Source organism: Sphaerodactylus townsendi, linkage group LG01 (genome assembly GCF_021028975.2).
Source record: "Sphaerodactylus townsendi isolate TG3544 linkage group LG01, MPM_Stown_v2.3, whole genome shotgun sequence".
NCBI lineage: Eukaryota > Metazoa > Chordata > Lepidosauria > Squamata > Sphaerodactylidae > Sphaerodactylus > Sphaerodactylus townsendi.
The window spans coordinates 84,952,307-84,964,477 of NC_059425.1; the positions used below are offsets into that span (position 1 = coordinate 84,952,307).

At 43.8% G+C, this 12,171-nt stretch overlaps 1 protein-coding gene across 4 annotated transcripts in view; it reads left to right on the forward strand.

Moving 5' to 3' along the window:
* The window catches only part of ARID4B (AT-rich interaction domain 4B), a 118,350-nt gene that overhangs the window by 37,276 nt on the left and 68,903 nt on the right, over window positions 1-12,171 (forward strand). For all 4 annotated transcript variants that reach the window (XM_048485794.1, XM_048485804.1, XM_048485813.1 and 1 more), the window contains exon 3: window positions 10,702-10,812. In XM_048485794.1, the coding sequence (XP_048341751.1) occupies window positions 10,702-10,812 (111 nt within the window). The remainder of the gene's footprint in view (window positions 1-10,701; window positions 10,813-12,171) is intronic.

A 12,171-nucleotide genomic window follows, 5' to 3' on the forward strand; every position in this document is an offset into this window, starting at 1 on the left:
TACAATGTAGAAAGTTTTCTCTCTCTCTCAAGCATCCATGCATCCATCATTTGAGTGAAATGGCAACCATTGCATCTGTTTATGTGTTTTATTTCCTCTGAGGAATGCCCAGGCACCATTTGCCCAGGTCACATTTTGGGCACCACCCCTTCTTCCCCCTGCGCCCAGCCCCTGGCCAAACTCCTCTTCCACGCCCCCATTGCATTCCTGGAGGGACAGAGGAAAGTCAGAAGCATTTTAAAATGTAGCTAGCTTTCCTCCATCTCTCTGAGTGGCACTGTGGCTGGCAAGATACTACTACAGGCTGAGATGCAGCACTTCTCAGAGAGACAGAACCTTTGTGATTTTAATTCTTTTGTACCTTGCTGGTCAATGACCGTAAATAAATCATTGATTGATTGCGACAGAACCTATAAGGTCTGCAGAAGGAGCCCTGGAGGCTCAAGGGGGTCACATTGGCGCCGACCTCCTCCGTTCACAGCCTGGGGGTCCACCTGGATTCGTCTCTTTCAGTGGAGACCCAGGTGGCCCATATAACCCGGGTTGCATTTTTCCATCTTCGACAGGCCCGGCGGTTGGCTCCCTTCCTCTCTAACACTGACCTAGCCACAGTGATCCATGAAACGGTCACCTCCAGGCTAGACTATTGTAACTCGCTCTACGCGGGCCTTCCCTTGCGTTTGATCCGGAAATTAAAACTGGTGCAACATGCGGCGGCTCGTTTGCTCACAGGGGGCGCCTTTCAAGAGCATATTCAACCTGTGTTGCGCCGCCTGCATTGGCTCCCGGTTGAATTCCGAATCATCTTCAAGGTGTGGGTGTTGACCTTTAAGGCCTTGCGCGGCCTGGGACCCTCGTACCTTCGGGACCGCATTACCCCATATGTCCCAACTCGACCTCTGCGCTCAGCAGAGGCCAATTTACTGGAGGTCCCTGGCCCCTCAATGATGAGGCTGGCCTCCACTCGGGCCAGGGCCTTCACAGCTCTGGCGCCGGCCTGGTGGAACACTCTCCCTCCAGTTGTCCGGGCCCTGCTGGACCTTACGGATTTCCGCAGGGCCTGTAAGACTGAGTTGTTCCACTGGGCCTTTGAAGAGACCAGCCGCTGAGGGTGCCCGTACCCCCTCCTCTTTACCCCCATGGGCCCTAATACCATCAGGACCCATTATTTCGCATTAGGAGGGTTTCGTAAGGGTGCAGGCGATGTTTTAAGATATGACTGTTGTTTTAATTATATGTATGTTTTTAGCTGATGTTTTATCTGTACACCGCCCTGAGCCCTTCGGGGATAGGGCAGTATACTAAATTTAATTACTACTACTACTACTACTACTACTACTACTACTACTACTACTACTACTAATAATAATAATAATAATAATAATAATAATAATAATAATAATAATATAAAGAGACCTCTTCTGATTTTGAGTAGCCGCAGAGCTGAGGGCGGAGGTCAGGCTTCCGACTCCAGAGAAGCACTGCTCGCATGATTGTTCTGACACCCCAACTGCTTCCCTTCTCCCTTCTCTACTTCCCCCTATAAACAGGCATCCCACAAATACCAGCATTGGACCTCTCTGGATCCCTCCACAAACCACAGTTCTCCCTTGACCTAGGCACAGCTACTGCCCTGCCCTTCAGAGGTCTCTCCTTCTCTCTGCATATTTCAGATGGCAGTGGTGGGGGCTGGGGGTGCTAACTCCTTCTAGGGACATTGCTGGAAATTTAGGGGCTGCCTCTGGCTCCTTCCATGGCCTGCTGTACACCAATCCGGAGGTTTTCTTGGCATTCGTCCTCTGCTCAGCCTGCTCTTGGAGCTTCATCCAGAGGGTTCCCCACTACCTGTTTTCCAGCTTTTGGTGACCCCCATCTCCTTCTTCTGTGATCAGCAAAAACTCTGCTCAGATCTCTTGGTGTTCCCACTCCCCATTCCTGCAGGTCCTTCAGTCCTTTGATCTTCATGTACCCAGTTGCCCCCCCCCCCCCAGCCCTCCGCAGTTCCTCTCCTCTCCTCTCCACCCCTCCCAATCTCAGTTTCTGGTCCCCTCTCCTTTTTGACCCTTTTCTGCTATTCCCCCCCTCCCCAAAAGTCCTCCTTGACCTCTCCACCTGTCCACCTCCCAACTCCCCCCATTCTGCCACTGCGACTTTCTGTCCTGACTCTCCTAACTCCAACCCTTTCAGCACCTCCCTTTATTCATCCCTGCTGTGCTCCTCTGTCAGTTCCCAGCCTGATCCAATAGCCTCCTCCTTCTCTGGGGCCTGTCTGCTGCCTTTGGTGCTGAATGCAGAGAAGGATGCTTTTGCAGGTTGGGTGGCCTTTGTTGGATCCAATGAGAAATTGTGGGTGGTTAAAAGTATGAAAAAGTGGGTAATCACCAAAGTTTGCTGTTTGTAAATGCTTCAAAAAGAGTACCGAAGTTGTTACAAATTAATTTCGATGGTACTGGGTACAAAACAAATTTCAGTTTGCACCAAAGCTTGTTATGTGTATTGGCTGTGTTTCCCATGATAAACATAAAAGCCAGAAGTAAATCAGATGTGTCTTGTGCACAGAATTTTAATGGAGGGTTTTATTTTGTGCTGCTTCTGTGGTCTGCAGTATTATGCCTTATCAGTTCATAGAATGCTTCTCATCCATTGTCACTGCTGAAGATATGTCAGATACCTGTTCAAGAGCAGAGGATGTGGAATTTAGGCAACAACACTTCTAGAACAAATACACAAACTGTGAACCTATAGATCACCAGGATAAGACGGTATTCTTCTCTGAGTTCTTAAAGAACTTAAATGTGAAATTGCTGATCTTCTAATTTGAATATGCTCCATGTCCCTCAGACCAGCCTCTGTTCCAGAGGACTAGAGAGTGGCCAATATAACTCCCTTAAAATAAAGGATCGCGCACGCGGGGTGGGGTGGGGGGATTACAGACCAGTTAGCTTAATGTATGTTCCAGGTACATTGATAGAAAGCATTGTTAAAGATAAAGTTGTCAAACATATAGGACAAACCCTGCTGAATAAAAACCAGCATGGCTTCTGTAATACTAAATCCTATCTTGTAGGGTTCTTTTAGAACTCTTTTAGGACCTTTCAGATAGGACTGAACTTGGACTTCCGGAAGGTTTCTGACAAACTCCTTCACCAGAGGCTTCTGAGCAAACTGCGCAGTAAGAGGATGAGAGCACAAGTCCTCTATGGATTGGAAATTGATGTGATGTGCTGTGATGAGCTCCAAAAGTGATACATATTGGAGCAAATAATCTGAACTTCACATATTCATTGATGGGATCTGAACTGGCAGCAACAGACCAAGAAAGCATCTTTGGGGTAGTAGTGGACAGCATGATGAAAATGTTGACCCAGTGTGCTGCTGCTGAGAAAAAGCCCAATTCCATGTGGGCCATAATTAGAAACAAGAACAAAGAATAAAACATCATACTACTTTATAAAAATCTGTGTTGTGACCATGCTTGGAATATTGTGTACAGTTCTGGTCGAGGCACCTGAAAAAGAATATTGCACAGTTTGAGAAGGTCCAGAAAAGAGCAACCAAAATGATTAGGGAGGAAGAGCATCTGTTGTATGGGTTGGATCCCAGCCAGAAGAGACTTCCTCCAACATAAACAGGGTTGTACTGTTAGAAGAAATCTCAAGTTTCTTCAAAGTGATTTTTAAAGATATATTGTTGGAGCTGTGTTGTTCGAAGAAATAAAAGTACTGTCCTAATGACTTTGTTGAAATGATGTAGAGCTCCACTTCTCCACCTACTTTGCTTTGCAACCAAAGTGAGGACAATAGTTTCCAGGGTGCAAAAGGTTCAGTGAATTACTTTGAAACCCTATTGCAGGCCTAGCACAGGCCGTTCCCCCACTTTGAAAAGAAAAGCGAGGCTTACCGGGCTTCGTTAACCGCGGGTGTTTCTGAGCACTCAGTCATGCTCTCCACTGCCCGCGCTCTGCGCGGGGTTTTGCAAAAGACGCCATTCTGAACAGGGGCAGAAATGACGCATGCTGAGGGGTCGCGAAGGATCGGGGCAGCTGCGTTGTTGCCGCTCCGGTAGTGGGGAGTGCTGCTGGACCCTGCGTTACTTGCAGCGAGTAGCGCGCAACAAAAGGCGAGGGCGGAAACGGCCACAGTTGCTTTGTTAAAGCATTTCTAGTCCCATGATGATCTGTTACCTTGGGAAAGTGCACTTCAGTACTCTTCTGACTGTGGTGTAACACCTAAGGGTAGAGGGTGAGACAGGTGCTATTACATGTAAGCTTTGGAATAATTGCTACTGGCTCCCTGTGTACAAGTTAGCGTGATCATTTTCTAGGACTGCTTCAAATATAATAATCTCTTTTGCTGTATGAGCACATGTTGATAATAGTTTTCCAGCACATATATAGGCTCTGGAATAAGGCATATGTACACAAATCTCATGTTTCTACTTTGTAGTCAAGCTTGTAACAGGTCTCTACCCATCCCATCACAGCCCACAGAGTGCTTTGAAGTTCTGCTTCTTGGGAGCTCAGGAAACACAGCATGGAGAGGGGGCAAAGCAGGGTACAGCAATGGGAGGTAGAGCTGATAAAAAGTACCCACCATCACCCCAATAGAAGGGCATTTCTGTCCACTGAAAGCCAACTGTGAAATAGAAACGGTTACTTTCATACAATTTCCATGGAATTTTCTGTATAGAAACATGAAACAGAAACATTTCATTTTTAAAATGTCCCTTTTTGTGTATCAATACCACATGCATACAAATGTGAATGTAACTAGATGAACAAGGAAATTAAGTGGAAGGGTGTTTCAAAAAGCCACAGGGGATTTTTTGTGTTATATTTTGTTCTGCATGCAGTGAATGAAGACAAATTATAAAGTTGACCTCCAGTCCACGCTCAAGCGTGATTCAATGAAGCTTAGCTCCATCTGGGCTTCTGCTTCTTTCTTCAACTTAGTCATCCTCTTATGAAAAGGCATGCCTGCAGCTTTGTTTTGTCAGTTTCCTCAAGAGAACAAATTTAGATTAACTACAGTCTCTGTTTAATGTAGCTGTTAGATCTGTTTCTAAACACCCCTTGACAATTGAAGGGTTTGATTTTGGCTCTTGCTCAGTGAGTTAACTATGGCCAACTGCAGATTGCCAGGTACATTACCGCAGCCCAGCTGATATGAAAGAATAGTAGATTGGAGCCTTAAATAAACAACTTTCAAGGGTCACTTACCCCAATATTTACCATTGTTACAATATCAATTGTACAATTTTATAATTAACAAGGCCCTCCAAAGTTAGCTTTTAACAAGATAAAAACTTAAATATTTTTGGGAAAAAACACCAAGTTAGTCTTAGGTGTCTACTACCGTGTTTCCCCGAATATAAGACAGTGTCTTATATTAATTTTTGCTCCCAAAGATGTGCTATGTCTTATTTTCAGGGGATGTCTTATTTTTCCTGTGTTCTGTTTGTCGGGCATGCTTCCAAACAAAAACTTTGCTATGTCTTACTTTCGGGGGATGCCTTATATTTCGCACTTCAGCAAAACCTCTACTACGTCTTATTTTTCGGGGATGTCTTATATTAGGGGAAACAGGGTATGCTCAGAACCACTATTATAGAGAAGCTTGCAGTATATTTAACATATGTATGTTTTAGTTTCTTTAGAAAATGTTCTCAGGTGGTGAAGATTCAGGTTTGATTGCTGAAGGAATTCTTTGGAAATTAATTATGCAGCTAAGCCACCCTATTTTCCACTTTCTTGATATTAGTTGCAGCTGATCTTCCTTTCTTTCTAGTGCTTTGTTCATTTGCACCACTCCAGCACAGCCAATAGAACTTGTCTGGTCCCAAACCACATCAGTCAGCAACTGTAACTCACCACTTTGACAGTTAAGCACAAAATATTCTCCATCTTCTGGTCTTGAAGTGTGATTAGCCTTTTAAATCTAGAGGATAGCTATAGGCGGGTTGACTCCCCAGGTCAGGATCCTCTTCCTTACTAGGGTATTCAAGCTACAACCTCTGCAGTAACAGTCTAATACCAGGGGAGCAGGTCTCATATGTATTTTAACCCACTGAATCAGTTCTAACAGAGAACTCTAGGTCTTTTCAACATAATTAGGACCATTTGCCTCATATGCCTATTGCTGCCTTCGCTTGCTTCCACAAAGGTTCCCCATCTTCTATATATATAAAAAGCTAACAGTGACTTTGTTAGTCATGCCCTAACGTGGAAACGGCTGGACAGATCGCCCCCAAATTTTCACATGACGTTCCTCCCTGTTGCGGGCAGGTAATCGGACCTTCAAATCGCCGAAAGTCCATACCTGAGCCAGGTAAAACGTCTTTTTCCTGGCGCACCAGGCACGAATCTGGCTGTGTTTAACTGTCACCCTTAGAAAATTCGTGCAGCATGTCTGTGGCCTGGGGGTTGGTATGCCTTTAGAATGTTCGCAGAGATGGCCAGAGATGAGCAGTTAAAATAGTAAATAGGTAATACTGTTAGGTAATACGAGTGGAAGTGAAACACATACACACTTTGCCATGTGAGATGTCAGGTGGGGTCCCCCCCCCTCACACGCAGGTAACTTTCACTCTGTGTGCCTCACCCTCTGCTACCACACAACACACATACTCTCATACACATCAAGCTCATCCTCATACACCTCACTCGGCCCTCCCTCACATCCAACCACCACTTACCCACTTCCACCATATTCGCCACAGCTCTCTTTTACTAAACACGAGCTGGAGTTTGCCTTTTTCTTCTAAGAAAATCCATGGGGTGAACCAACACTACTGGCTCCGCTTCTTTTGCACATGGCCCTTTAAAAACCCAGGGAGCTGGCCTTGATCTGAACGCCTCACCACCCTGCCTCTGCTGCCTGACTGGGATAGCCTCCTTGCCCCAGTTCTGCCTTACCCAAGCCGGGACTGTGCCTGTCAACTAGCCTCATGGACAGCGGGATTTGCACTCTGGACAGTTCCGTTGTGGAATGGAAAGGGTTACCTTATACTAAAAAAACAAGACACCACCGTATAACAATGTGAATTGAAAAGGGAAAGAGGGATTCCATTTGACCACCCCAAAAGGCTATGCTGGGGATCATTGGACCTGCATGGACATCTGTGTGGGTTGCGGACTGGGATGAGAAGGACAATTGCCACAGCAACGTGTGGCTGGGCCCTGCTAGTTTACTCATAAGAACAAGTTATTGTCCCACTGTAGCTGCTGTCTCTAGCTACACCACCTTAAAAAGGTAAGGGTATCCCCCTGTTCAAGCACTGGGTCATTACTGACCCATTGGGTGACGTGACATCACAATGTTTATTAGGCAGACTATGTTTATGAGGTGGTTTGCCTTTCCCTTTCCCTTTCCCAATCCCTTACGAAAGGGTTAAAGCCTTTACGCTCCTGTGCCTCCAGCGTCATTAGTACTGGGGCCTTCTTCTGATCAGGAGTGTCTTCTCCCTTAGCCAAGAGAAAACCTTGTCATTAGATGCGAAGCTCTTCAGTCTCCCTGGCTTCTTTTTCTCTGTTTGTTTCCACCTGATTCAACCTTTTAGCCACCTCCTCTCAGCCATGCTTCTTTTCAGGTTCTCAAAATGTACTACAAAGAAGTCTTTTATTTTGAGGGGAACTCTGCCCCCATGGAGGCCAGTGCAAGCAGCCATTCTTCCTCCTGTTCCTTGGTGCCATGAGGGGTCTGCTTTGTCCAGTCGTAGTGCCGCCACTCTCTGTAGAAATAACCCCAATGCTTCCCCAATGCTTTACTCCCTAACTTGAGTGCCCTGGGCTGCACAAAGATTGAGATTAGAAGTTACCATGTTATCTTTGTGTCCTTAGCCTTATTCTGAAAGAAACTGTTTATTCATTTCATTTCCACTTTAAATTATTTGAAAGGTCTGTGCTTTTATTATTTTTTATTTTCCTATTTTAAAATATTTTAAAAACTGTTTTCCCCAAGCAAGCCCCCCGCCCAGTGGGCGGATCTGTCAGGACAGTGTAATTTGACTATACTCTGCCCCACCAAAAGATAAACATCTGGTTCTGCATTGTTCAGGGGAAGTGAAAGCAGTGTGCTTGCGCTATAGAATCCCAATATTAAAATGGCCGCAGTGGATGAAACCACCTGTGTCTCTGGAATCCCATGGGCTACCACGGTTTTAACTGCATCCTGCTCAGTGGCCCCTGAGGGTTCTCCCCACTAATCGGTTTTTTATTTATATTTATTTATTTATATTTTAGGCTTTTATACCGCCCCATCCCCGGAGGGCTCTGGGCGGTTTTTGATAATCTAACCCCTCAGTTTTCCCAAAATGGCTGCCACAGATAAAAACACCTGTATCTCTGGAATCTCTTGGGCCATCATAGTGGTTTTCAATTGCATTCTACTTGAGGTCACCCAGAAATTCTTCTCCACCCATTGGTTTTTCAAAACACAAACCTTCCAATTGCATCATTTTTTCCTGACTCCCTATGCTGGCTACCACCTCCTTTCAATACAAAGAAAGTCCAGGAAGTGGCTGTGTTCTTTCTGTGAGAAGGTATAGTTAATTTCCTTACTTGAAATCTTAGATTTTTTTAAGCAGGGGAAATCTCTTTATTGGACAGTGTAAATGTACAGTATTTGTAGAATACTTCATGTTCAAAAGCTTGCTCGATTTCATAAGTAGATGCTACACCAAGTCAAGATACCAGTTTGCCTGGTTTTTCAGCTTCTAAATTAGGGTTTCTAGATTCCATATGGAACAAATCTGTTCATTCAGAAGTTGCATAGGGAAGTACAGTAATGGGAGAACTTGTAGTTATTGCAGTATTTCTGTGCTATTAATAAATATAAAAGAAATTGATCCCATATATAATATGGCAAATGTGCTCTTCATTTTAGAAGGGAATGGATAGTTCTCCCATTAGCTCAGTCATCTATTACATAATTCTACATTTTTAGTTGTTACTGGGAAAGTAAACGTAATGGATCATCTAGTGCAAAGCTACTCTGGGAAATCACATAACTCTGACATCTCCAAAAGATACTTTGTTAATCTCATTCAGGCAGTTTCTCACACCTTTGAACTTGGACTACCATCTTACTCTACCTCCAGAGTCTTCTAACTCCATGAACATGTGCTGTCCTCTCTCTTTGAACTAAAAAGGGTCTCTTGACTTGAAATTTGTAGCCATTGGGGCTGAGACATTATGCTAATGAATCAAAATAGCTTCTCCACAGGCATGGGATATTGGTTAATGTTGTAGCCCATGCAAAGAATGTGTGGGTGTGTGGGTGTGTGTGTGTAAGTAAAGCTCTGGCTTTAGAGCTTCTACTTAGAACAAGCTTAGAACATTAAAATATGGCGCTCAGCTCAAACTGGCTGAACACATCATTAACAACCAGCGACCCATGCTGGAAAATGATTCTCTTCTCATAGTCAATGGGAGTCAAACCTTTTGTTGCCCAAAGATAATATCCAACCGGGACCTGCAACAAACCAAGATCTGTCCTCATATCCACTCATTCACTTGTTCATTTGCCAATGAACATTGCACATATAGCTCAGTCCCTCCTGTCTGTGCGTTCCCGACCTACCGCTCCCTGTTTTTCTCCAGTCTTCATAGTTCTTCAGTTTTATTTTTTTGTTTCACATCCCCCGCCTGCTCCAAACTCCACTTCTCTCACCGACCCTCAGCCTGCTGTTTATTACCGACCGTTTCAGTGGTATATTCAGAAGTCTTTGATGTTTCTTTTATATAATTAAGATTTTGTTAAAGCTTCTGTCCTCTTGTTTTGATTTTCAATAAATGTTTTTGATGAATGAATTGTTTTTCTTCTAAAGTTGCTATTTACGCCTAGTTAGTCCAACAGCACAGTCTCTACAAAGGGCTACCAAACTCTGGTGTGCAACGTAAACATATGCTACCTGCTTTGCATAAGTTCCAGAACAGTTTAAACATTAAGGTTGTACCGAATAACACAGGGAAGCTCTTTTGTCTCACTTGTGTTGTATTTAATTCACACTTACGACTTGGTACATGACTGTTTTATTTGATAAATGTAACATGTAACTAGTCTGTAAAGCTGAGCAAATCAGCATCTGGCTAATGAGACTATTGTGGTTTGAATTCCTTGAAAAAGCTGTTGGACACCAGAAGAAGAGGGCAGAGATTTAGTGTGTTCCACTTGCTTAAATGTCAGATTATATGGATAAACAAACTGGATAATGGTTGAAGATGCTTGATATTTACTTACTGCTCTTTATCTTACCTTATTTGATCTATATTTATTTTTAATTGTTCCATAATTTTAATACAAAAAATGGGGAACAGCTTAAGTAGAACAAAACAGGGTATGATTTTTTCTTTCTTTTAAGTTCCTGGATAAAATCAGATTTGCCTCTGTCCTTTCTTAAATCTGACAGATTACACTACAGAGAGAGATAGATAACTATGGTATTACTGTACATGAATTGATTATTATTGATTATTCCTGCTCATGGATAGTATTCATCGTGTTTGCTTGTTTAGTATTATAATCACTGCAAAGCTAATGATATCTTGGGCCTGGAAATAATGCATGTTTTTAAAGTGAGTATTGGATGATGGGTTATTTTTACAAATATTCAATATTACCATTTATCTCTCTCCCTGCTGCTGTGTATATATAAAACATCTAGGAAGGCATTTTAAAGTCCATCATGTTTTTTCTCTTTTAGGCCATTGATGAGCCTCCATATTTGACAGTGGGCACTGATGTGAGTGCTAAATACCGAGGAGCCTTCTGTGAGGCCAAAATTAAAACTACAAAAAGACTGGTCAAAGTCAAGGTATGTGTGCATGTTGTTTTATGTGTGCATGTAGATCACTATAATATGTCTTCCACTGGTTCATTTGAAAGGTGTTGAAATGGGGAAAATTTTCTAGGGCCAGTTCTCTCTATTATATTTCAGATTAGCTTGCTGGGGACTCATACTGTAGGGAAGGGAGCATTAAAAGTAAATTGCACCAGCATACTATCTTGTTTTATTATTAAATCTCTAACACAGCTGAGCCAGTACAATCTCGCTTTTTATTTAAACTTTTAGGCATGCCTTACGCCACCCTGTGCCTCGAAACTGGGCAACATCTCTTAGAGACAAGAGCATGGCTTGCCACACTCAAATATTGGCTGCGCATCTGTTTCAACTGCGATGCAGCCTCCTTGTCATATAAAGCCCTCAAGACTTCGTGTCACTCGGAATGGTGGGGCATTATAGAAACAAAAATTAACAAATTAGGCTATTCTTTGGATTATCTGGCCATGCTACCATCTAAAGAAACTTTCCAGCTTCTGAGGAGAAGGCTGTTTGACCAGGAACATCAGATCCTACTCGAAAAGGCTTCCAGGACTTGCTCTCCTTTAGCTCTAGGTATCACCTACACTGGTAATAAGGGGGCTCAATACCTGCACCAGATAACCGTGCCCAGGCTCCGTTGAGCAATGATGTTGGCCCGTTGCAATGCCCTTCCATCAGCCCTATCGACAGCGAGATTCACTAAAAACCCTTACCACCTAAGGCTATGCATATGCAACGGGAACTGTGTAGACTCTATAGATCATATTTTACTTTATTGTCCACTTTACACAGGACCCAGAGTCAAATACCTGTCACCTCTGCTACTCAAAAAAGAGTATGCATCTGACTTGCAAAAGATTACCTTTCTGTTGGACAGCTCCAGTAGTGATGCAAACGATGCAGTCACCAAATTTTTGGATTTGTACATAAAACAGCGCTTTAGGAGCAAATCCTGAACATCAGCCTTCTCTACCCGTACATTTATTTTAGCTTCCCTCTACTTGGTTAAGTGGATCTGTGTATATAATGTTGTTATGCCAATAAAGGTTCCTTGCTTGTTTGTTTGTTTGTTTTGCCCCCTGCATTGGCACAAGGGGCACCCCCGCTGGCAGAGGGGGCAGAGGCACGAGTAGTCAGCTGCCCTCAACTCCATGGCAGAAATCCTGAAAGTCTGGACCACTGCAGAACTGCGCTGGCCCCAATAAAACATTGACATTTGAAGGGCAGGCTGGGGGTGGAGCCAATGTTAGAATCCACCAGCAGTCCAGCCCAGGAACGCTGGCCCCCAGACTTTCAGGCTAACACTGCACTTTTGTATGGTGTAAGCCTGCTTCGGCAATGGGGCAGTTT